At 48.3% G+C, this 26,807-nt stretch overlaps 1 protein-coding gene across 1 annotated transcript in view; it reads left to right on the top strand.

Moving 5' to 3' along the window:
* Nucleotides 1-26,807, top strand: part of FSTL4 (follistatin like 4) — a gene marked incomplete at its 3' end in the record, with an annotated part of 428,849 nt that overhangs the window by 367,859 nt on the left and 34,183 nt on the right. Inside the window, exon 7 of the mRNA XM_082651059.1 lies at nt 10,689-10,809. Coding sequence (XP_082507185.1) covers nt 10,689-10,809 — 121 coding nt within the window. The remainder of the gene's footprint in view (nt 1-10,688; nt 10,810-26,807) is intronic.

Here is a 26,807-nt window from a genome sequence, read left to right as displayed (position 1 = left end):
CAACACTCTCAACCCCTTGCAGCCCGAGTCCCCAGACAGCAGCCAGCGCAGTGTGGTGAGGCTCCCCGTCAGGCAGGTGTGACCCTGGGGTGCCCCTGCTGCCTGTAGTCGCCTCGATTCATCCGGAGGGAGACGCTGACCAGCCACCTCCAACAAGTCCAGGGCCGCCACCTTCTCTGAGCCTGTGGGGAAACGGGGATGAGGCTGTCCTCCTCGCGTGGGCATTTTCAGACTGAGCGTGTCCTAGGACAGTGAGGAGAGCAGCCCCAGGAGGACATCAGGCTGGAGATGGGTAGAGCTGGGTCATCAGGATTCTCAGGGCATTTCTGAAGCAAGATTGGTCAGGGGAGAAAAGCCCAGGGGGGCGCTACCCTGGTCGAGCAAAGATCGAGGATCGAGGGGTTCGTAGAGCCCCCCGGCCTGTGGCATCTCAGCGCCCTCCCCCACCTGCCACAGTCAGAGATGAAACACGATCACAGGCCTTGTAATGAGCAACTGGCTCCGAAACGCTGCAGGGGAAACAGGGGAAGCTGATCAGCTTACAAAACCCAAGGTGGGCAGAGGTGTGGGCCTCCTTTCTTTGTCATTTGTACGAGACATCTTGATTGGCAACAAAATATTAATCACTTTTTCACTACTCTCTTAATGAGAGGTTTTCATGAGCAACAAAATATTAATTTGTCTTATCTGTTAAGAATTCTGTTAATGAATTCAGTCACAGAGCTATTACAGAATGCCATGCTAATGACACATGTAATTAAACTTTTCTGACTTGCAAACATCAAGGATGCCTCAAGCCTCAGAATAATATTTGATCAGAAAGTAAATGTACCCTTGTAGCCCGGAGCCAAGCAAGAAGGAGCCACTTGGATTCCCCAGTGAGCAGTATCGCTGTCAGGAGTCACCAGTGTGTACACGGCCATCCAGATGGCCTACGTGGGGAGCCATCCTCTGCATTCACGTAATAAGTGCCTGCGAGTGGCAAGCCCTGTGGCAGAGCGTGGAGCAAAGACATTCTCCCCGGCCCCGAGGGGGCAAGGTAGCACAGACCTGTTGTGCCCCGCCCCCGGGATGCCTGAGCCCCCCTCTGCAGGATGCCTCAGCCTCACTGCAGCACAGGCCATGAGGGGCCCTGCCTCAGCCCCGCCCGGGAAAACAAACCCCCCAAGCAGAGGGCAGCACTAGGTACCAGGAGTGCAAAGGCCCCCAGACAGGTGCTCCCCAGGAGGGGCGGGAATTCTGCCTCACCTCTCGGCAGCGGGTCTCTGGACTATGATACCTCCTTCTGTTTGGGTGATAAGAAATCAATCGTTTCTGCTCATGCACGTTCCCCAGAGCTCACAAAGGGCGGCCTGTAATTTGTTTACTTCCTGGCCAGCTGCTGGGCTCTTTACAGAAGCAGCGGTGGGTCTGGCGGCTTCAGACCTGGCCCTGTGGCCCCCACCTCAGCCCTCAAGGGCCCACGGCCACTGCTCCAGCTCAGAAGCTGCGGGCAGGGGACAGGCACAGCAGCTCCCTGAGCACCACCTGCCCTGATCTTGGGCCAGGCTGCCGGCCAGGAGAGCACCTATGCTGGCGTGCCTGGGCGAGCCCACACCCCGCAGGCCATGCACCGTGTGCCTGTGGTCAGCATGGCCAGCCTAGGGCCCTGCTCTGCTCAGACAGCCCTGTGCCACGTGAGGGAGGGCAGCCCGTCACTCTGGAGGGCCACAACCAGAGTCCGTGGGGGAAGTGTACCCTCAGGAAGGACTCTGCCTTAGGAGGCAGGGAGATGCCTCTCACCACCGGTACCCAAGTGGAAAGGGGACCAGCCAGGTGCCCCCCGAGGGCTCTCTGGGCTCTGGGGTTATACAGTGCTGTGATAAGGAAGTTGTGTGGGAAGCAGGGACGTTTGGGGCATGAGAGCCCTGCACAGGAGCCAGGAACCTTGCTTTTTCACCTGGACCTCAGAGCCTCCATCTTTCCTGTCTCCCGAGGCCTGTCCCCTGAGACAGGCATCGGGGCTGGGGTGGGGGCCCATCTCTGAGGCAGATCCATACACTTCTCGCCCTACCCTGGGCTCCACACTAGGTGTCCTTGAGGTGAGGGGGGAGGCTGCCTCACTCTCTGCAGAAGTGGAACCCATCCCAGGCTGCAGCGCCCTGCCCAGACTACCCAGTAGCTACTCAGGAAGTAACGTGACCGTCCCCTAACCCAGTCTTCACACGCTGCCCCAACAATGTCAGCTGCCCTCCCCTCGTAATTGTCTTCCTCACTGTCCCTTATATCCCCAAGGACAGGGGCTGCCCATCAGGGGAGGAGAAGCAGGGAGAAGACATCCCCAAAGTCCCAGAAAATAGCTGACTCCTGAATCCTTGCTAGCGTTAATGCTGGTGTTTCTACCATTGGTACTAAGCCACTGCTGTGTCCAGGAGCCAGTTTCCATGCTAGTCCACTCACAAGCATTTAATCCTCATTGCAGCCCTGTGAGGCAAGTGGGGTTCTGTTAGTCAGAGGGTCCAGGAGCTTGCCAGGGCCTGCAGCCAGCCTGCACACCCCAGCCAGAGCTCCCCAGGTTCCTTGCTCTTAGGACACAGCACCTAGCACCAAGCATTGCCAAGGCCTCGCCCTGGGGCAGCTGGGCCTGCCTCCTGCGTCAACAGTAGCCGCTGCAGTGTCCGAGCCCCAGTGGATGTGTCCCCTCCTGGTGCAGCCCGTGTGTCTGGTGCTCCAGATCTCGTTAGCCACCAGCCTCTGCCACAGCAAAGAGAAGGCAGAAGGCTCTGAGACCAGCACGTGGAATTGTTTGGCCGAGATATTCTTAGGGAGAGGAAAAATTTTTCTATTGTATTCTTTTTTAAAAAAAGGCTTATAGCAAACCCCATATATTGCAAGTGACTTGAAAAAGCCACTCTTTTTTTTGCTGTTTTTTTTTCTTTCACCAAATCTCCCTATTGGGGGCTTTCAGATGTCGGCAGGCAGAGTACAGTGACAAAAGCAGAGAAACAAAACCCATTAAAAGAAATTATTTGTGGCAGTGTTTGAAGGATGTGTTAAAAGATTCCCTTTTTCCCCATGCCTATATGGGGAACAAATAACTCTAATGAAGCATATGCTCTTAGCCAGCTCTTCTTTGGAACTGAGTTATTAAAAAGACCAAAAGAGAATGATTTAAGAGCTCATGACTCATTTAATTCTTATTGTCTTTGTATGAACCAGTCATGAATCTATTGTAAAAAGATGAGAGGCGTTTGATTAGCACGGAGAGCTGTTTGCCACATGCTAGACAGTGGTTGTAGGTTCTGCATTAAAATAATCTCGTTAAACGCTTGGGTACATTTTGTTTTAAAATCTTGGAAAACAGTATACTTGAAGCACTCAAAGCCTTTGGCCAGCTCGTGTCGAAAACCCTGGTTACAGATGAACAACCGGTTCTTTTGAGCTTTGGATGAGCTCAAACCACAAGGAGAATTGGCCAGAGCTCTCCAAGAGACAGGGCCCGGGCCCATGGTACATCAGCCTGTGGAACTCGTGGGGGTCTCTGCCCTCCCAAATACCTCCACTGGCCTTTGCTTTCTCAGTGGCCTCCTCAGGATCACCCCTCTTTCCCCATAGTGTTACCGACCAGGGTTCTTGGCCTCTTTAATCAACAGAAATTGATCAGAGGCCAGACAAGAAATTCAGGTAAGGCTTTATTGGGGCCCCTGCTGTAGCAGCGGGGAGTGAGAACAGCAGCGGGGAGTGAGAACAAACAACAGGTTCCCTTGCTGACTCACTAGCTGAGCGGGGTGGAACCGGCGAGCTTGTTCTTTATATGCGGTGAGAGTAGGGATGTGTCCAGGGGGGTCAGGCTGGAGGGCCAACTTATGTGGTTTGCCCACCCCTTCGGTGGTGTTGTGTGCAGAGGGCATGCGCAGTACCCTGCTTTTGCTCCCGACCCCTTGGTTTTGCTCCAGGCTCTTCAGAAGTGGCAGTTGGGTTTTTTGGTCTCTTTGTATCTTTCGTCCATAATTTGCCCCAACGGCAGCATGCACGCAGTTATTTTTAGTCCCACACAGTTTCTTTGTATTCTGTTGCTCGAGGAGGGGTGTGTCCAGGTGCAATCACTGCAGCAAAGGGGCCCAGGTCCCAACCTATCTCAATAGTACTAGCTTCAAGGCTTTACTTGTGCTCAGTGACCTCTTCTGGCCCCATCTCAAAGGTACAGAGTCCCTCAGGAAGGTTCTGATCCAGCTTCCAGACCCTGAATGCAGAGCCCCAAGCCCTGCGCAGGGGAGCTCACATTCAGGCTGTTTTCAGGCTTTATCTTATAAAAACGATGCTGTGGTGAACATCCTTATACATACCTCTTTGCACATTTGTGTAAGCAGCCCTGTAAGATAAGTTCTTAGAAGTGGAATAACTATACCCAAGAGTGGACATGTTTTCAGTTTTGACGGATATTGCCAAATCTCCCTCCAAAAAAGTTGCACCAGTTTATACTCCCTCCAATGGTGTATAAGATTTTTAAACACCATAGCAGGAGAAAATTCCTGATTGCAAGCCTTGTTGGTCCCTGAAATGAGCCATGGAAGGAAATTTAATCAAATCCTCCCTGGGGTGTTTCCGGAACAGCAAGAATGCCTGTCAGCTGTCTTGGCTGGGAGTGTGATCCAGGTTAGAGGAGCTGGTCGGCCCTCTAGGCCTGGGGACTCGTGATGCAAGGGGCCCCCGGGGGGAGGGTTGCAGGGTTCCCAGATGAGGGCAGCAGGTTCGAGACGCTGTGGAAGTTCAGTGGACCCTGCAGTGCAGTCTAGCGCCTGAGTCCCTTCCCACCCAGGCTGGGCACACGGGGCTGATCGGTTAAGGATCCGAAGCCCCATTCAGGGGCTCAGGCCTGCAACGCCCCGGAAGGCCCCAGGAGCTGCCACTCATCCACGTGATATACTCTATAGAGTCCTGGCCAGTCAAGAGGTGTCTGCCCTCTGGCCTCTGGGGATGGACAAACTGGTGCTCAAAGCAATGTCTCTGGCGTGAGCCTTCTCGTACAGGTACCCAGGCCCCTGTGTGCACTCAGACACTCAAGCTTGCTCCCAGGGCAGATGCTTAGCATCCACACAACTGGGTCAGAATCTCCCCCATTTGAGTTCTGGAGCCAATTACAAAGTTAGAGACAGCAGTTCATACGAGAACGTCCTCAGTCTGATACCAATTTCAAGTTTGGGGAGTTCCCCAAATTACCTTTAGGTTTAATAATTTAACTAGAAGGACTCACAGAACTCACTGAGAGCTGCTATACTCACAGTTACGGTTTATTATCAGGAAGGAGTACAGATTAAAGTCAGCCAGGAGCAGAAGCCCACAGGACAGAGTCCAGGAGGGTCCAAGTGCGGAGCTTCCATTGTCTCCTGGTGCGGTCATGGCTCCCAGCATAGACGTGTAACAACATACCTACCAGGGAAGCTCACCCAGGTCTGTGTCCAGAGCCTTCACTAGCGCTCAATCCCGTACTGCCCGCGTGGCTGACCCCTCGTATCCAGCCAGGAGACAGGAGGCAGAGCTGGTCCCATGTGGTGCAGGGCTCCCTTCATAAATCACATTGTTAGATGCTCTGGTTTGCTCAAGCAAACAAAGGCACATCCCGAGGCCTAGAGTTCACCTCCCAATAGCTGAGGGCAAAGGCCAGACTTCTCTCTGGGTAACGTTACTCCTTCACTTCACTTCCTATGGCTCCCCACGAGCCAGCACTCTAGGCTGACACACCTCCATTCATTCAGCAAACACTAACTGAGCACCCATTATGCACCAGGCGCCATGCCACACATGGGCACAGAGAGATGAGGTGCCTCCCCTCTGGCACTGACCACGTAAACCGCAGGCAGCAAGTGGCTGCACAGTCCGGGGGAAGCCCGGAGCCTCCCCACAGTGCCTTCTCCCACACCTGTGGCTCCCTGCCCTGGGCCAGGCCTGGGAGTGGGCAGGAGGACAGACCCACTCCAGGCTGCTCACACCGAACGTGACTGTCCATAGCAGCCTTCCCCTGGGGGCTCAGTGGCCACTTAGGCATTGCTTCAAGTTGCAGAGACTTCTCTTTTAAGAGGACTTTGATCAAGAGGACTGCTTCTGCAGGCCCTCGCAGAGTGACAGGTTTGTCCTCCGAGGGGCTAGAAGGAGGTGACCAACACGGGAACCCCAGTGTGAGTCCGAGGGGTCAGCTGTGTAGAGAGAGCAGGGGTTTGGAACATGCGTGTGCACACATGCTGTTTACTGCATGTGTTCACAAGGATGTTTGTCTGTGCCCACCAATGATGCATCTGGTCTTTGCTGGGTCTGGATGATGGATGTGTGTGTTCATGTGAGTGCAGACATCTCTGAGGACCGGCCATCACCAAGGCGCCGCATCGCTCAGTGCATTTGTGCAGGTGGGATGCTAGGGTTAGTGAAATTCTGGGGGCCAGAGTCAAAGCAACCTGGGGGAAAAGACCCTCTCCTTTACTCCATCCTCTCCAAAGAGAGCCAAGAGTGCTCCTGAGAAGGGCAGAGCTAGAAAAGCTCTGAATAAATGTTCCTAAACTTTGTAGCACTGACAGTACCATTAACCTAACCTCTGAAATCACTCTGGAGTCCTTGTGTCTAACGTTTAGTCACTAAATAATCAGCACTGATGGCTCATCTTCATATTACTTAGACCTGACTCACATGTATCACCATGACAACATCCCCCATCTTGCCTCTGCTTAAATATTGTTTAATACTGAAGTTTCATTTAATTACTTTATTAAGGGCAGATACCTAGAAAATAGCTTTTTAAAAGGCAAAAAAAAAAAACGTATCTTTAAGTAAAATGTCTCTTTTCCAAAGACAGATGTGCATCAATACAAAGAATGGTCTCATCTGGCATCTGTTTATTTCTGGAAGGAACCTTGATTTTGCTAATACATTTCTACGCATCAGAGCAAAAGAAAAAAAAGCCATCCATAAAAAGACAGTTTCAGAGATGCAGTCAAGCACTGATAGCAGCATTCAGACACACCTCAGAAAACCTTCAGGAGAAGAAGGATTGCAGGTTTAGTTTTATGTAATTTCATAAATCAATTTATAAAGTAATTTCCTTACATCCAATGAGGTAACTTTGATTTCTGTAGCCAGTATTCATGCTCTTTAATATGCACTTTTTTTCTATAATTATATGATGCCTATTGTTTCAGCCCAGAGCCATTATTTTATTTAGTACAGAGTCAGGTTCTCCCCAGAGCCTAACTCACAGGCTGATAATGAGTTAGGTGCTCAAAGTAGAGCCATAAGGCATCCGGCAACCCCCACACCTCCACCCCTGAGCGATCACCCAAGGGATATGCCTCTGCTCCCGGGAGCAGTGAGGAAAAGCAGACCGAGAGGTTAAGCAACTCTGTTAGGGGCTCCCAGAAGCCATCAGCCCGATCTGGGACTACACACATGGGCTCTGCCTGCTGCACTGAGTTGAGCCCTCCCAGTGTGCCCAGACCTGAGGATGCAGCGTGGAGAAGGGGGCAGGGTGGAAAGGCAGGGACAAGACCAGCTCTCTGCCTCCCCTCCAGCCACTTGCTTTGGACCCCGGGTGATTGGTAACATTTGGGGGCACAGGAAGGCAGGAGGTGGGCGCCTCCATTGTCAAACCCAAAGAACAGGAACCAGGGCACAGCCCCTGCAGAGAGCCTAGCTCAGCGCCTTGTACAGTCTGCTCAGCGAATATCTACTGAGGGCTTGCTCTGTGTCAGGCCCCGCTAGGCACTGGGGACACAGCAGTGAGCACCAGGCGCGAGGGTGGAGCTCACATTCTAGTTGGGGAGACACGTGGCAAGCAGTGTGCTAAATGGGAGTAAGTGCGTGCCAGGTGCTCCACGGGGGTTACAGACAGGGCCGGCAGATAACATATGAGCGGACTTGAAGGAGGTAGAGCAAGACAGACTGATAGTCCTGGGGTAGTGGGACAACAAGGAGAAGGTTACTGAGGGGGCAGAATGCCAGGCATGTTGGAGCAACACCAAGGGGCCACAGTGCTGGAGAGTAATGAGCAAGGGAGAGTGGAAGGAGACGGGGCAGAGAGGGGACGGCAGGTCATCCCTGCAGACCCTCTAGGGCTGGGACTCCGAGTGAGGGGGGCGTGGTCTGGCTGCGGCACAGAGGGGCAGAGGCGGAGGACCGTGCATCTGGCCCACGGCAGTAGCAGTGGAGGTGGTGAGAGAAGGTCAGACTCTGAATATATTGTGCAGGAGAGCTCTACTTTCTCACCCCGTGGGGACTGGACATTTGTTTTGCTTTATGGTTTTCAGGGTTTTTCTGAGGCTTAAACAAAGCGACGTATGTCAAGATTCCCAGCACACAGTTAGCTCGTGGAGACCGTAAGCTGGTGTTATTACTGTGGGAACCTCAGCCTGGGGGCTTTTCTCAGCCTGGGGTCCCATGACCAGCAACCCCACTGAGGTGGCAAGAAGAGCAGGGGGTGCCAGAACCTGAGACTGACTCCGAGGAGGGCCCTCCTGTGAGGAAGGGCCGTGGGTATGAAGGCTCAAGAAGGCAGCACAGAGGGAAATGCCAGGGGATCCAGCACCAAACCCCTTACACACAGCTCTGGCGTTGCCCTTTGGGATGGAGTCTGTCCAGGAACCCACCAAGTGAGGTATTGAGGTTCCCCAAGGTGGGGCCGCACCCAGCTCCCCAGCCCTCTTTCGAGATGCCATTCCACCGCTGAGACTCCAAGCAAAATGTATTTTCCTGCAGATTTAGGTTTTGACACAGGAAACAGCTTAGATTAGAAATATGTCAGCCCCAGAACTGACTGACCATTAACTTTTCATAAGCAACTCAGTATGAGCCCTTTATGTCTCTGTTATGACGCAGGACAAATAAGCTATCTGGTATTTTATTTTTATTAGGGAAGCTTCCACTGCGTGATAGGAATGGGGCTTTTTACAGCAGAGCAATGTTTCAGAGAAAACTCTAAGAGTTTCTTACAGCAGCCTTCTCCAGTATTTCACTCCACTGGGAGCACTTCTGAGTATTTTTTCCTTGATACTGAAAGCAGGCTGCATGCATCCACTCTCCACCTTCCAACCTGTGCCTTAACCCAAAACTCTCTTGGGCCTGCACCCTTCGTTGGGTTAATTAGCCCGAAAGCATCTTTAAAGGACTCATGATGGTTGTGGCCGGGCCCTTGGACAATCCTTGTGCCACACTGACTGGTGGCCTTCCATCCCTCCTGCCACGAGATTGCTTCTGTGGAAAAAGGAAGCTCAGGAAGGACAGGGAGAATGACGGGAGGAATGGTTTGGTGTTGTCTCCAGGGGGTCAAGAGGAGTTTTGCATCTTCTGTTAATAATAGGAAAAGTAGCAGCCCCCATGTATGTCTCACTTCCCACACTGGAAAATGTACTCGTGGGCATTCTCTTGCCAGATCTCCCCATCACCCCAGGAGGCAGATAGGGCATATAAATTGTCCACAACTTACAGGTGGGGAAGCCAGTGCCCAGAGGGATGAGGGAACATTGGTCAGTGCCAGAGTTCAAGCTAAAACCTGAGTATCTTGAGTGCCAGCACTGGGCTTCCCCCATCACGCCTCACAGCTAGTACTGCCCAGCCCTGTTTCTCACCAGGGAGCCAGGACCTCCTCTGTCCCATCAGCTCTGAGCACCACACCTCAGAGGTGTTTGGTAGCTAAAGCCAAACATGATGAAAGGTCTCCCTGAAACACCGGTAATTCCATTCCCCAGCACGTCTGCAGTTGGTGCCTGGACAGGGCCAGCGTTGTGCATTGTTCTGCAGGAGACAAGGCAGCTGGCTGGAAAGGCCCTGGGGGAGTGCTGTGTGCCCAGCGCTCACCAGGGGACCAGCTCAAAGCCCCCTCCTGCCCATCCCTCCCCACATGCTGGCCAAATAGGATCCCAGTCTGTGAGGCTGCAGAGGTCACAGGGACAGGGCTTACTGAGTCGTTTCTCATGGAACCCCTGGCGTCAGCCCCTCCTGCTCTCTAGTACATCCCTGCCCTTGTTTTTTGTTTGCCCTCATTTTCCTCAGAGTTCAATTTCCCTTCTCTTAGGTTACCCAGATCTCTGTAAGCTGCCTGAAATTATTTGGAGATGGAGGTGAGATCTAAACCAGTGGTAGGCAAACTATAGCCCATGGGCCAAAGGCAGCCCACCACATTTTTTTAAATAAAATTTCATTGGAACATAGTGATACTCATTAATTTAGGCATTGGTATGGCTATTTTCATGCTACAAGGCAGGGATGAGTAGTTGACAGAAACCCTATGGCCCAGAAAGCCAAAAACATTTGCTATCTGGCCCTTTAAGAAAAAGATGGCTGACCCTAAAGGAGGCCGCCCTCCAGAGCTTCTCAGCAGGTGGACAGGAGCTCAGGAAACGGGCCAAGCAGCAGCACAGGAGGGGCAGGTGAGCCCAGCTGTAGAAATGGAGAGGGAGGGTGCTGGGGAAGGTGTTCAAGCCAGACCTCACAGAGAAGGTGAACAAGATCTTAAAAGGATGTATAGGGTCTGGGCAAGCAACACGGAAGAGACATGGAGGTCCTGCTGCCCAGCCCTGCAGGGAGCTCTGGTTGAGTAAGGGGACCAGGCAGAAAGGAAGTCTCTCGCAGCTACAGGGTTTCTGTTTTCCTGCAAAACCAGAGACCTGGCTATGCTTCCCAGCTACTCAACAGAGAAGCCAATCTTGTTGTCTTCCTTGCCCAAGCAGGACTTTGGAGAGGACGACTCCCTCTACATCACCAAGGTGACCACCATCCACATGGGCAATTACACCTGCCATGCCTCTGGCTACGAGCAGCTGTTCCAGACCCACGTCCTGCAGGTGAATGGTTAGTAAATGGCTCCATGCATGTTGTCCCCCCAAAGTGTTCCCAAACGCTGCTCAGAACAACCCTCCTCCCCTCCTGCATTCTGACTTCTTAAAGAAATACCTGACCCCAAAATGTCCCATCTTTCCTGTAAGTAAAGAGGGACTGGGGAGGGGGGTGGGCAGGCAGGGGCAGAGTCTGCCAACTCATTTCCTGGTCTGGCTTTCCCCAAAGCCTCCTCTGATGAAGTGAGTCAAGGTGGGAGGGGGTGAGTCACTTAGGCAGGTCGCACCCAGCATCTCCAGCAGGCCCCTGTAGAATGTGGAGTGTGCCCTGTAGGCGATGTTACCAAACCGAACTTGGGTCCACCCGCCTGCTCAAGGTAAAGCCAGTCTGCTGGCACTGGATTGTGGTGAAGGAAAGTGCAGCGTTTACTGGAGGGCGCCAGGCAAGGAGTCCAGGCAGCTAGTGCTCAAAAGGACCCAACTCCCGAAGGCTTTCAGGGAGAGGTTTTCAAAGACAGGGGGTTGCGGGGGGGGGGGGGGTGCTGTGGGGCGCGTGATAAGCTCGTGGACATTCTTTTGATTGGTTGGTGGTGAGGTAATCGGGAATCAACACTGTCAACCTTCTGATTCCAACCGGTCTGGGTTCTATGTACTTGTGGACAGCATAGAGTTAACTTATTCCACCTGGTGGGGGTTTCAGTATCTGCAAACAGCTCAAAGGACATGGCTCAGAATGTTATCTATAGTCCTTGAGGAGGAACTAAAGGTCCTTGACTTTGTTTAATGACTAAACTATTATTATTTTGTCTTGCTTAACTGTTTTCCTTTCTGCATTTTCTCACTTGTCTGATTAAATTTATTCTTTGGCACTCAGGGCAGGCCTGGGAGTCTAAAGGTTTTCTATAGACAAGAGGCAGGTGGAGGACATGGGGGTTGGGGAGGGAGTCTGTCCCGGGAAGGCCCCATAGGGTCCTGCTCGATTACAGTGACATGGAGATGGCAAGCTGTTGTGGTCTTGATCCAGTGAGAAGCAGACACTGTCTAGAACATGCCACTCCTCCTCCAGGTGCTGTGGACCCAAATCACTTATCCAGTTGGGAGGCCTTACTTTCTGCAAAAGGGTCTGCTTCCCACCTCCCTCCCCCAGAGGCTTAAGGAGCCTCAGCTGGGGCCCGGCCAAGCAGAACCTCAGCAGGCTGCCTCTCTGCTTCTCACAGGCCCCTGTGTTGCCAGGACTCCCAGAAGCTGAGAAGAATTAACCCCTGCTGCTGACCACGTCAACAATTACAATAGTTCTCTGAGACGTTCTCTGGCCAGTCCCTGGGCTAACACATCACATGGACTCTCCCAGTCAGTATATTTTAACCCACTTTATGGATGAGTCTCTAGGTAAGGTCACTTTCCTGGGGTCACACCACTGGTAGGTGTCATTCTAGACCCAGCCTCTGTCACACGGCTGGCCACTCCAGCCATCACAACAAACAAGCCATCACAGTGCCGTGGCAGATCAGCACTCCAGGGAAACTAGACGTGTCCAGCCACGCCCAGCTGGGCGTCACTGCTTTCACCAAGCAGGCCTGAGCAGGGCGTCTGTGCACCAGAGAATAACGTGAAAGCTCCAGGTCAGCCCCAGACCCTTTGTGCCAGCTGTGTCCAGGGCTTCTGCTCTGATAAAGTATACACGGTGTTGAGAATAATTACATCATGAGGTTCAATGTCACTTACCTCTGGGATCCTGGGTGACAGGCCATTTAAGGACAACAGAGTGAGCTCAGCTTGCCTCTACATTTGTCTTATAGGATGTTTTAGGGATTTTTATGTTCATATGTGCCGAAGCCGTATTTTATTAGTATTTCCCTTGAGCTGGGACATATTTAATCCTTTGGGGCTTTGTGGCTGTGTTTGTTGGCTTGAATCAGGATGTACAATGAAGTTTCTGGATTTCATCAGAAATAACCCAGGGGTTCCCAGTTATAACACCCCTGGGTGAGTCATCCCCGGCTGCCATTCAGAGGCCAGCCTGGTGTGCAGCAGGCGGGCAGTGTCTGGGCCGCCCCCTGAGCAGGGCTACTCCAGGGGCAGAGCGTGTACTCTGCAGTGTGAAGACGGCTTTATCATCTAGAGCTGGAAAGTGGTGCCCAGCCTTGTACAGTGTTGGTGAATGTGTGGTTGCACAGCTCCACACGGTTTGGCCCAGGTCCCTCAGGTCCTCAGACCAGCCTGAAAAAGGGAAATCACCCAGGATTCCCAGATCCTCCATCCAGCCCTTCGCATCCTGCCCCCATCTCATAAGAACCGAGGGTACAAGGAGAGGGCTTGAGCCTGGTCCCCTTCATTTCCTCCAGAACAAATCTGTGGGGAAGGGAGGGGATCCACCAGCCCAGGAACCAGAGTAACTCGTGAGTGAGAGCCTGTCCTCGCCTCAGGCGCCTGCAGGAGACTCTGTGGTCTTAAACACCTTTAATACACGAATGGCAGGTCCACGGTGCTGGGAGGGCCCTTCTGCCTCCTGTTCCCCCAGAATTCTGAGACAGAGCTCATGATGGGAATGAGCCATTTCCTCCCTCCCGGTGCTGCATCCGGGAGCAAGGCCCAGGCCCACGGACACCATGTGTTGCTGGGCTGAAAGTAGAGACTAGGCTGCTTCCTGTTGCTACCCGAGTGGGGAGTGGACTCTGTAGCTGGCACTGGACAGTTCTGTTCGAGCCTCCCCAGGCACTCCACTCCTACCCACCCCCCAGCCCAGCGATTGCTAAAGAGGCTGCTTAGGGCTAGGGGAGTCTAAATAGCAAAACCTCCCCACTGAGATCCAAAGAGAGGCCCCCTGAGATCCATTTCCTAATTGCTGAGAGATTTAAGGCTTCTCTTCCAGCCCAAGTACTAGAGTCAGCGGCTGCATGCCGGGACCTCTGTATTTTGCGGTGGGCTTTCCACCTCATCCCATGGCTTACTTCACTCAGTTCCATGACGGCTGGGCTGGGCCATTAGGGTGGGCCTCACTCCAGGAGCCCACAAGGTCCCTGAGCTGGGCTCACCCCCAGGCACGTGGGGGTGGCATTTGGGTCCATTAAGCAGCTCCCTCATGGGAGCACCATACTAAGGTAGATCTGGTGTTGCCTCCCAAGGACATGAGTCCATTGCCTGCTGACCGAGGAACAAGATATGAGGTTTTCAGAGTATTCCAGAAGTGAGGCATGCTGTGTTGAGTGAGAGGGAAAACCTCCCTATCTGTGTGGGAAGGTGGGAAGATGTCATTGAAAGTAAAATGGTACGAAAGACACAATTACAGTAGGAACATTTACTGAATAATTACTGGGCACCATCTCTGTTTCACAGATGAGGAAACTAGGGCTCAGAGAGATCAAGTGATCTGCCCAGGAACCCCAGCCCTACAATTAGTACATAGCTGCAAAACGGATCTTGACACCAAAGCCTAGACTCTTGACGCCTTCTCCGCCCCATCCTCCCCTTTGGGACATTGCACTGTTGCTGTGGGTGAATCCAGATGTGGTCGTTCAGCAGGTCGGTGTTGATCTGCTGTCAAGGGGGAGCACACTGTGGGGGACCGGGGACAGGACCCCTGCCTCGTTTATCCCTGCCCCGGGTGCTGAGCTCACGCATGGTCAGAAACAGCTGGCTTAGCGAGCATCCAATGAAGGACCCACAGCGCAGATATAAGGGCAGGCCCCGCCCGCAGCAGGACTGAAGTTGATGACCTGCACGGCTTGGCCGTCCAGCTCCAGGTGGGCTTGGCAGATCACTGTGCAGATGCCCGATGCTGCTCAGGTTCCCAGGGGGAGGCCCAGGAGGGCTGGGCTGCTGAGGAAGGCTCACCGAGGCGGTGGGCACGGGGGGCTTCCGGGCAGGAGGACTGGGAAGGTGAGAAGGCACCGTCTGTGCTCAGGACAGAAGGAGCACTGCTTTGCTGAGGCATCTCGTGGAGAAGATGTGAGAAAGCTATAACAGATTCATCTGTGGGATTTGTTCCTTTTTGTCAGTCATCCCAAGCGTGAGTCAAAAGCATGAAAGATGTCCCAGAGCAGCTTGAGTAGAATTGGTGGGGTCGCCCAGCTGTGCTGTGGGTGGTGGGATTTGGTCCCCTCTTGGCCTGGAAGATGGCCTGTGGCTTACTGAGCCGAGGCGGTGCCCAGGACGCACAGACAGGGAACAATGTTCTGTCGTTTCCTTCTCCTTGCTTCTCCTCAGTCAGAGAGAGGACAAGAAGGGGAGGATGACGAAGCGGGGAGAGGAGGCCCTGCCAGCTCCCTGCCTCTCTGAGGGCTCAGAAGACTCCATGTGAATGGCAGGTGTTCTGGGGAGGCAATGTGTGACCAGTGGGCCCAAGAGACGGGGATACCGCACATGCGAACAGGAGCTGGGTGGCGCTGTTCCACCCAAGGCACGGCGCAGACCCGAGCTGGAGACACCTCTGTCATAGGGTCAAGACATGAACTCTGAGCCAGAGAGACCTGGATTCAAGCCTAGTACCTATCCAAGTGCTGGTACTTCCTTGACGTACATCTTTGGTGAGTAAACTCACCTGTAAAATGGGAATGACAATAGTGCCTCCTCCCTTATAGGCCTGATGAGATCGGATATGTGTCAAATGCTTGGGAAATGCCTGGCCAGATATAATTCAGAGTCCAAGATGGGACAGATATGGGGGAGGTTTTGTTTTGTCTCAAGCCATATTTAACTGTAGTTGGCGGACACAGATGATCTGAGCTGGTAGCCCCTCAGAGACCTTCCAGCTCATTATACAGATGGGAAAATCAAGACCCAGAGGAAGTTGCCAAGCCAGGAATAAAATACAGACTCCTCCCTGGAGCTGCCTCACGCCCTGGTGGCAGGGGCCGGGCTCCATATACAGGCTGGGCCACCATCTTCTGGAGCTTCTTCTCCGTCCAGGACTCTACCTTGACCTGGTTTGCTAAAGGAAGCCCTTCCAGGCAACTATTTCCTTTCTCAAATTATTAGTATAACTTCCCCATAGACCAGACCCCCCAGAGATGAGGCCCAAACACTGACATGATTTATAACTTCATGCAAACTTCCCACATTGCTTCCATAGGAGGAACAGAAACTTCAGAAATAAATGATTAATCCATTAAATTAAAAACACCCTCAACCTCCCCACAGTTCAGACAAGTAGCAATTCATTCCCAAAGCACAATAGTAATCTCTCAAATCTGTCTATTACTCCAGCTTGGTACTTTTGTGAATGTGCCTCTTACTTAAGACATATTTATGCTGCCTTTCACCTTGGAAATGATTGATGTTTCCCAAAGAAAATGTGCCTTTGTGTTGTGTATTGAAATATTTTCATGGGAAGGTTTTGCAAATTTAAAAGAAAATGAATGTGTTTATCCCAGATACATTAATTCGAATGCTTTTTAGTGTGTGAATTAACACAGAGGAAGAGGGGAGATCAGGGCCAGAGGAAAACAGTTGGGCCTTTGCCTTGCTGCTGGCAGAAAGCTGGGTCTCCACCCGATCCCTACCCTGGGAAGGGTAGTTTCTCACAAAGAAAATGCAGGACTTTTTCTGACAGGACCCTGGCCAAGCAGGGGCCAAGGGTACCAAGGTCTTTGATGCCTCCCTGCCCAGGGTTCTCCTTAGGCCCTCCCTGTCCTGGCAGGAGGCTGGATCAGGGCTCTGGCTGCAGTGCTCTCTTCAGAGCCCGGGGCCTGTTCCACACCAGCTGCAGTCTTAGCGATGCCTCATCACACGCGAGGAGGACAGTTGGGTCCTGGAGGCAGTGGCTGAGCTTCTACCCAAATGATGGGATGATTATTTGTTCCCTCTAACATCCTATTGCCAGTTTTCAACTTAGCAAAGGTCAGGTCAGGGCAAAACGGGCTTCTCAGTGGAGCTCCTTGGTACTCCGGGGTTTGCCTTCCATGTCGCAGGCCCACTCGTGCCAGGCATGGAGCTGCGAGGATCCAGGAGGCTACTGGCCCCGATCTAGCCGGGGGTCTGGGCCTGTGTGCAGGGCCCCCTCCCATTGCTGCTGACTGGGCTGTGCTTCTTTGGCCTCCTCCACGGCAATCCCTCAGGAACCATAGGAGGGGAGGCCCAAGCCACTGGCTCACAGAGGGGCAGCAGCAGCTTCCATCCCCGGGAGTCCACCGTGCACGCTCACAGACGCACACACGCACGCACACTGGGACCCAGGCCCTGCCCCACCCCTCCCACGTGCCCCTGCCCCGTGAACTTCTCTCTCTCTGCCATGCCCGCCCTGCCTCCTTGACTCCACTGCCCTGCACTGATTGTTCCCTTGGCTAAGAATCCTCCCTCCCACCCATCTCTCCCCGCTCCGCCCTGCCTTGCTGCCAACACCTCACCCTTCACTGTCGTCATCATTCATTCAATAAGCATTTACTGAGGTTCTCTGCATGCCACTCACCAGGCTGAGCACTGAAAACAGCAGTGGACAGACCAAAATCCCCATCCTCATGGAGCAATTCAGAGGGTGGAAGATACTAAGGAGGAAAATTTTAAAACAGGAGGGAATAAGGAGACTCAGATAAAAGGTGGAAGCTTTAGGTATGACGGCAAGTAAAGGCCATACTGAAAAGATGACATTTGTGTCCACTTGGTGGGAAAGTCAAATATGCCTCCAAAGGATCTTGGTCTGAGCACCTGGAAAAGTAAAGGCCGTTCACTGAGAGGAGAGGATCGTGGAGGAGCAGGCTTGGAGAAGAAAGATCTGGAGCTCGTGGGGACGTGATAAACGTGTGATGTCGCGCAGCCCATGGGGTATCTAAGTCTGGAGTTGAAGGAAGAGGTTTGACTGGCGGTATAAATTTCCGATGCCTCACAGGGGAGCTTGTATTTAAAGTCAATAGACCAGAATAGATGCTGAAGGAGTGCAGAGAGAGAATGTCCAGCAGCCGAGCACGACAGCACTGAGAGCCTGGGGGATGAGAAAAAGCAGCAAGGAAGGCAGAGAAGAAGCCACAGAGACAGGAAAACTAAGGAGTATGGTGTCTGGGGCCAAGTGATGTCTGGGGCCAAGGAGGAGGAGTGATCAGCTGTGGTGAATGCCACCGGCAGGTCAGGGAAGGTGAGGAAAGAGAACTGGCCATTGGGTCAGGGTCGGGGGGGGGGCGGGGCACTGTGGTCCAGAGCAGAGCCATTTCCACACGTGGTGGGGAAAGGTCTGCCTGGAGCTGGCTCCGGGGGGATGGGGAGGAGATGTGAGAGCCACCAAGTATGGACAACTCTCCAGGGTGTTTCCAAGAAGAAAAACGGGGCAGAGTTGGGGAGAGAAGCTGGGGTAAAGAGGTTTGGGGATTTTTTTCCAAGATGGAAATTAAAGGTGTTTTATGGACTAATAGGAAAGATCCAAAAAAGGGGGGAAACTGATGCAGGAGGGAGAGAGAAGTGCTAGAGGGACGTTGTGGACAGGACGTGAGGGGATGGAATCTAGGAATGAGGCTCGCGGGACAGGAAACTCAAAACTGGGTCCTTTTCTGGGGAATGGAAGGAGGATGGTCTGTCGGTGGCAACGCCTGCCCCACCTCCCAGTCCATGGGGTAGGGGACGGGGGGGGGGGACAAGTGTGGGGGGAGAGAGCCACATCCACTTAAAAGGCTGCAAGAGAAGGAGTGTCACCAGGTTTCCATCTGAGCAAGAAGGTGAGGAACACTCACAGAGGAGTTTAAGGATAGAGGACGTTCTGCTGATGGCAGAACATGAGTTCTAGAAGGCGCAACAGAAGGTTTGGGGGATGATGGATGCCCCAGCGGCCTAGGCTCTTGTAGACTGACAGGATCCCAAATCAAGGGCATGAGGGAAAGGGCCCTGATGGTCCTCAGTTGGAGATGAGGAGACTGGGGACAGGGGCCACTGGGAGGTGGAGGACGCGGGGTTCTGAGGGCCATCTTTAGTCCTGCTGATGGAGGGATGGAGGTCCAAGGAGGAGTGGTCGTAGCCCCCAGGATGACTTCAGCTCCTGGAGACCTCCAGGCCAGCCAGGGTTTCCTCCCTCTCAGCAGACGTGAGCTGTCTTCTATCCCCTGCCACTAGAGGCCCAGGTGTCTTTGCCCAGCAGATAGTCCTTTGTTTTTAAGTGAATGGATGGTTCCGCTCCCTTGACTTTCAGTCAGCTTTTGTCTTGTTGTAGAACAGCACCACCTATTTCAGTTCAATCGGTCTGCAAGAGCTTCCAAGTCAGGGCTGACCCAGGGTCTCACCTGGAACCAGACAGGTAGAAGCAAATCCCCCAGCCCCAACCAAGACCTCCGGAATCAGACACTGTGGGGTGGGCCCAACATTGTTTTAACAAGAGCCCCAGCTCCAGCCAGGGGATGCAGATACACACTCAAGTGTGACAGGTTCCTGGGTCCACAGATTCCCATCAGAGGGCAGGACAGAGGCAAAGGCTAGTCTTCAAGGCTTGTGCTGGCCACTGGGCACCTCACTGAGGAGACTGGTCCACAAACCACCAGTTCACTGGACAAACCTACTATCAATAAAGGGGTAGGCCCCACAGGCATAAGGAAAGTCGGTATTTCCTTTGTGAGGTGGAGAGAATAGATCCAAGTGCTCTATTCTGATAAGTCTTCCCAGACCCCTGTCCCTATGTCCCCAAAGCTCCCTTCTGGTAATCCTCATCACACCTTGCTGTTATGTTACTCATCTTCCCCCGACAGAAAGCTTCATGAGGCCAGGGACTGGGTCGATCTTATTCACTGCTCTGTGTGTAATGCCTGACCCTTAGTTGGGATGTAATAAATGTTGACTGCACAATATTGAGTTGACAGAACTTTGTAAACTCTATAAAGACCATTAATGTGCTGCTGGACTCAAAGCTGGGAAGTGCCTCAGCCCTCCCCTCTCCTCCCCACACTGCCTTTCCCTCTCCCCCTGCCTCCCTCCCCCCCGCCATTTGCTATTGTAATACTTGAAATACTTTGTAATATGTGGTATGGAAAAATGACAGTCATCACTCTTGTTTTTCAAAATTTCTTCTGCTGTTCTTTCACATTCTTTCTTCTAGCTAAATTTGAGAATTATTTTGTCAAGACCCCACCAATTGATTTTAACTGGAATGAGATTAAATGTTTGGCATAATTTGGAGTATCTTGTTTCTTAACAACAGTAAGTCTTCCTATCCAAGATCATCTCTAATTTTTCAAGTCTTTTTATATGTCTTCAGTGAGATGTTATAGTTTCATTCATTTCGGTCCCCTGTGTTTTCTCTCTGGCCACTACTGGTACATAAGTGAGCTATTCATTTTGTCTGTCTGGGTACTGGCCCCTTTATGGTGCTCACTTATTAAACCTTACACTTCTGGTTCGTTATCTGGAGCATATCCAGGTAAAGTATCATTTTTCTCCACCTCTTTAATATTTCTCCCTCTCATTTCTTGCCTTCTGTTGACAGTAACATCCAGAAAAATGTTGAGAGTCTGATATTGCCTCCTTTCCTCTTTCCTTTTTGTTTTTTCCCCACTTGACGTTTCACCATTCTGAAAAGATTGGTGCTGGTCCCACTTTTTATAGAGATATTCTTCATTGTAGGAAGAAAATATTATTCTGTTTCTATTTTATTGAGGTTTTTTCCCTCAAGAAATGGATTTTTTTTTTTAAGAAATGGATTTTGAATTTTTTTCAAAGGCCTTTTAGTGTCTAGCAAGAGAATCAAATGGTTTTTCTTTTTTGACTGCCTTTGACTTGCATATGATTAATTATAGATTTCCTAATAGTTAGTCATTGAAACGTATTATACTTGGTCACAGTATGTTCTTTTATTGGGTTGGCCAAAAAGGTCGTGAGGTTTTTCTGTAACATCTTATGGAAAATAATACATCTTACCCAATAATGCCATGCTAGGTTTGATTTGCTAATATTTTTATGTGGGTATTTGTTTTTTGTGTTTTTTTAATTTAATTTTTATTTTATATTGGAGTATAGTTGATTTACAATGTTGTGTTAGTTTCAGCTGTGCAGCTAAGTGATTCAGTTACACATATACATATATCCATTCTTTTTCAGATTCTTTTCCCATATAGGTTATTACAGAAATGGAGTAGAGTTCCCTGTGCTTGCTATACAGTAGGTCCCTGTTGATTATCTATTTTACATATAGTAGTATGTACATGTTAATCCCAAACTCCTGATTTATTCCTCCCCCCCCCAACATTTCCTCCTGCCCACAACCACAGGTCTGCTTTCAAAGTCTGTGAGTCTGTTTCTGTTTTGCAAGCAAGTTCATTTGTATCATTTTTTCTTGGATTCCACATTTCTAAGTCTGTGAGTCTGTTTCTGTTTTGCAAATAAGTTCATCTGTATCTTTTTTTTTTAATTCCACATGTAAGTGGTATCATATGATATTTGTCTTTCTCTGACTTATTCGCTTAGTATAATCTCTAGGTCTATCAATTTTTTCTTAATTTTTATTTTACATTGGAGTATACTTGATTAACAGTGTTGTGTTAGTTTCAGGTGTACAGCAAAGTGATTCAGTTATACATATACATGTATCTATTCTTTTTCAAATTATTTTCCCATTTAGGTTATTACAGAAAATTGTGTAGAGTTCCCTGTGCTATACAGTAGATCCTTGTTGATTATCTGTTTTATACATAGTAGTGCGTATATGTCAATCCCAGACTCTGAATTTATCCCTCCCCCCAGCCTTTACCCTTTGGTAACCATAAATTTGTTTTCTAAGTCTGTGAGACTTTCTATCTTGTAAATAAGTTCATTTGTATCATTTTTATAGATTCCTCATATAAATGATATTATATGATATTTGTCTTTCTCTGTGTGACTTGCTTCACTTAGTATGATAATCTCCAGGTCCATCCATGTTGCTGCAAGTGGCATTATTTCATTCTTTTTAATGGCTGAGTAATATTCCATTATATAAATGTACCACATCTTCTTTAACCATTCATCTGTCAATGGACATTTACATTGCTTAAATGTCTTGGCTATTGTATACAGTGCTTCAGTGAACATCAGGGTGCACATACCCTTCCGAATCATGTTTTTCTCTGGATATATGCCCAGGAGTGAGATGGCTGGATCATATGGTAACTCTACTTTTAGTTTTTTAAGGAACCTCCTTACTGTTCTCTATAGTGGTTGTACCAATTTACCTTCCCACCAACAGTGTAGGGGAGGGTTCCCTTTTCTCCACACCCTCTCCAGCATTTATTGTTTGTAGACTTTGTGATGATGGCCATTCTGACTGGTGTGAGGTGATATATCATTGTAGTTTTGGTTTGCATTTCTCTAATAATTAACAATGTTGAGCATCTTTTCATGTGCCTCTTGGCCATCTGTATCTTTTCTTTGGAGAAATATCTATTTAGGTTTTCTGCCCAATTTTTGATTGGGTCGTTTGTTTTTTAATATTGAGCTGCATGAGCTGTTTGTAACTTTTGGATATTAATCCCTTGTTAATCATGTCATTTGCAAATATTTTCTCCCATTCTGTGGGTTGTCTTTTCATTTTGTTTATAGTTTCCTTTGCTGTGCAAAAGCTTTTGAGCTTAATTAGGTCCCACTTGTTTATTTCTGTTTTTATTTCCATTACTCCAGGAGACGGCTTGAAAATGATATGGCTGCAATTTATGTCAAAAAGTGTTCTGCCTATGTATTCTCTAGGAGTTTTATAGTATCCAGTCTTACGTTTAGGTCTTTAATCCATTTTGAATGTATTGTTGTGTATGGTGTTAAAGAATGTTCTAATTTCATCTTTTTACATGTAACTATCTAGTTTTCCCAGCACCGTTTGTTGAAGAGACAGTCTTTCCTCCATTGTATAGTATTTCCTTCTTTGTTGTAGACTAATTGACCATAGGTGCATGGGTTTATTTCTGGGCTTTCTGTTCTGTTCCATTGAGCTGTACTTCTGTTTTTGTGCCAGTACCATATTATTTTGACGACTGTAACTTTGTAGTATAGTCCGAAGTCAAGGAGCCTTATTCCTCTAGCTCCATTTTTCTTTCTCAAGATTGCTTTGGCTATTCGGGATCTTTAGTGTCTCCATACTAATTTTAAGATTTTTTGTTCTAGTTCTGTGAAAAATGGCATTGGTAATTTGATAGGGATTGCATTGAATCTGTAGATTGCCTTGCTTAGTATAGTCATTTTTACAATACTGACTCTTCTAATCCAAGAACATGGTATATCTCTCCACATGTTTGTGTCATCTTCGATTTCTTTCATCAGCATATTATAGTTTTCAGAGTACAGGGCTTTTGTCACCTTAGGTAGGTTTATTCCTAGGTATTTTATTCTTTTTGATGCAGTGGTAAATGGGAGTGTTTCTTTAATTTCTCTTTCTGATCTTTCATTGTTCGTTTATAGGAACGCAAGAGATTTCTGTATATTAATTTTGCATCCTGCAACTTTATCAAATTCATTGATGAGCTCTAGTAGTTTTCTGGTAGCATCCTTAGGATTTTGTATGTATCATATCATGTCATCTGCAGTGAGAGTTTTACTTCTTTTCTAATTAGAATTCCTTTTATTTCTTTTTCTTCTCTGATTGCCGTGCCTAGAACTTCAACACCTATGTTGAATAAAAGTGGTGACAGTGGACATCTTTGTCTGTTCCTGATCTTAGAGGAAATGCTTTTAGCTTTTCACTGATGAGAATGATGTTAGCTGTGGGTTTGTCATATATGGCCTTTATTATGCTGAAATATGTTCCCTCTATGCACACTTTATGGAGAGTTTTTATCATAAATGGGTGTTGAATTTTGTCAAAAGCTTTTTCTGCATCTATTGAGACAATCGTGTGGTTTTTATTCTTTAATTTGTTGATGTGGTGTATCACACTGATTTGTGGATATTGAAAAATCCTTGCATCCCTGTAATAAAACCCACTTGATCATGGTATATGATCCTTTTAATGTATTGTTGGATTTGGATTGCTAGTATTCTGTTGAGGATTTTTGTGTCTATGTTGATCAGTGATATTGGCCTGTAATTTTTGTTTTTTGGTATCTTTGTCTGGTTTTGGTAACAGGGTGAGGGTGACCTCACAGAATGAGTTTGGGAGTGTTCCTTCCTCTGTGATTTTTTGGAATAGTTTCAGAAAGATAAGTGTTAACTCTTCTCTAAAGAGTTTGATAGAATTCGCCTGTGAAACCATCTGGTCCTGGACATTTGTTTGTTGGGAGTTTTTTAATCACAGTTTCAATTTCAGGACTTGTGATTGGTCTGTTCATATTTTCTATTTCTTCCTGGTTCAGTCTTGGGAGATTGTACCTTTCTAAGAATTTGCCCATTTCTTCCTTAGTATTTCTGTCATGTCCATTGTAACTTCTCCTTTTTCATTTCTAGTTTTATTGATTTGAGCCCTCTCCCTGTTTTTCTTGATTAATCTGGCTAAAGGTTTGGCAGTTTTGTTTATCTTTTCCAAGAACCAGCTTTTAGTTTCATTGATCTTTTCTATTGTTTTCCTTGCCTCTGTTTCATTTATTTCTACTGTGATCTTTATGATTTTTTTCCTTCTACTAACTTTGGGTTTTGTTTGTTCTTCTTTCTCTAGTTGCTTTAGGTGTAAGGTTAGGTTGTTTATTTGGGATTTTTCTTGTTTCCTGAAGTAAGATTGCATTGCTATAAACTTCAGTCTTAGAACTGCTTTTGCCACGTCCCATAGGTTTTGGATCATTGTGCTTTCATTTTCATTTGCCTCTAGGTATTTTTTAATTTCCTCTTTGATTTCTTCAGTGATCCATTGGTTGTTTAGTAACATATTGTTTAGCTTCCACATGTTTATGTTTCTTTGTTTTTTTTCTTATAGTTGATTTCTAATTTCATAGCATTGTGGTCAGAAAAGATGCTTGATATAATTTCAATTTTCTTAAATTTACTGAGGCTTGCTTCTTGGTTCAGCATGTGATCAATCCTGGAGAATGTTCCATGTGCACTTGAGAAGAACGTGTATTCTGCTGCTTTTGGATGGAATGCTCTGTAAAAATCAATTAAGTCCATCTGTTCTAATGTGTCATTTAAGGTCTGTGTTTCCTCATTGATCTTATGTCTGGATGATCTGTCCATTGATGAAAGTGGGGTGTTAAAGTCCCCCACTACTATTGTGTAACTGTCAATTTCTTCTTTTATGACTGTTAGTATTTGCCTTATATATTGGGGTGCTCCTTGTTGGGTACATATATATTTACAATTGTTATATATTCTTCTTGAATTGATCTCTTGATTATTATGTAGTGTCCTTCTTTGTCTCTTGTAACAGTCTTTATTTTAAAGTCTATTTTGTCTGATATGAGTATTGCTACTCCAGCTTTCTTTTGATTTCCATTTACATGGAATACGTTTTTCCATCCCCTCACTTTCAATTTGTATGTGTCCCTAGATCTGAAGTGGGTCTCTTGTATGCAGCAATATATACGGGCCTTGTTTGTGTATCCATTTAACCAGTCTGTGTCTTTTGGTTGGAGCATTTAATCCATTTACGTTTAAGGTGATCATCAATATATGTGTTCTTAGAGCCATTTTGTTAATTTTTTTGGATATCTTTTTGAAGGACTTTTTCTTTCCCTTCCTCTTTGTTCTCTTGGGATTTGACGACTATCTTTAGTGTTGTGTTTGGACTACTTTTTGGTTTTTTGTATGTATCTAATGTAGATTTTTGGTTTGTGGTTCCCATAAGGTTTTGATAAAGCAGTCTATACATATACAAGATTATTTTAAGTTGTTTGTCTCTTAATTTCCAATGCATTTCCAATATCCTGCATTTGTACTCTCCTTTTCTCACAATTTCTGGTTTTGATATCATATTTGTGTGCAGATGATTTCCTTCCTTTACTATATGTTTGACTTTACTGGTGAGCTTTCTCATTTCTTGTTTCTAGTATGTCCTTTTCCTTTCAGCCTACAGAAGTTCCTTTAGCATGTGTTGCAAAGCTGGGCTGATGGTGCTGAACTCTCTTAGCTTTTGCTTATCTGTATAGGTTTTCGTTTCTCTGTCAAATTTGAATGAGAGCCTTTCTGGGTAGAGTATTCTTGGCTGTAAGTTTTTCCCTTTCATCATTTTAAACATATCATGCCATTCCCTTCTGGCCTGCAGAGTTTCTGCTGAAAAATCAGCTGATAACTTTGTGGGAATTCCCTTGTATGTTATTTGTTGCTTATTCCTTGTTGATTTTTTTTTTTTTTTTCCGGTACGCAGGCCTCTCACTGTTGTGGCCTCTCCTGTTGTGGAGCACAGGCTCCGGATGCACAGGCTCAGTGGCCATGGCTTATGGGCCCAGCCACTCCACAGCATGTGGGATCTTCCTGGACCGGGGCACGAACCCGTGTCCCCTGCATCGGCAGGCAGACTCTCAACCACTGCGCTACCAGGGAAGCCCTTCCTTGTTGATTTTAATATTTTTTCTTTGTCTTTAATTTTTGTCAATTACTATGTGTCTTGGTGTGTTACTCCTTGGTTTTATCCTGCCTGGGACTCTCTGCACTTCCTGGACTTGGATGACTGTTTCCTTTCCCATGTTAGGGAAATTTTCAGCTATTATCTCTTCGAATATTTTCTCAGGTCCTTTCTCTCTCTTCTCCTTCTGGGACCTCTAAAAGGTGAATGTTGGTGCATTTAATGTTGTCCCAGAGGTCTCTTAGATTGTCCTCATTTCTTTTCATTCTTTTTTCTTTATTCTGTCCCACAGTAATGATTTCCACCATTCTGTCTTCCAGCTCACTTACCATTCTTCTGCCTCATTTACTCTGCTATTGATTCCTTCTAGTGTATTTTTCATTTCAGTTATTGTATTGTTCATCTCTGTTTGTTTGTTCTTTAGATCTTCTAGCTCTTTGTTAAACATTTCCTGTATCTTCTCAGTCTGTGCCTCCATTCTTTTTCTGAGATCTTGGGTCATCTTTACTATTATTACTCTGAATTCTTTTTTTCATGTAGATTGTGTATCTCCACTTCACTTAGTTGTTCTTCTGGGTTTTTATCTTGTTCCTTCGTCTGGGACATATTCCTCTGCCATCTCATTTTGTCTAAATTTCTATGTTTGTGGTCTCCTTTCC

Source organism: Grampus griseus, assembly GCF_964374135.1.
Source record: "Grampus griseus genome assembly, chromosome: 3".
Taxonomy (NCBI): Eukaryota; Metazoa; Chordata; class Mammalia; order Artiodactyla; family Delphinidae; genus Grampus; species Grampus griseus.
This window is presented reverse-complemented; position numbering and strand designations above follow the sequence as displayed.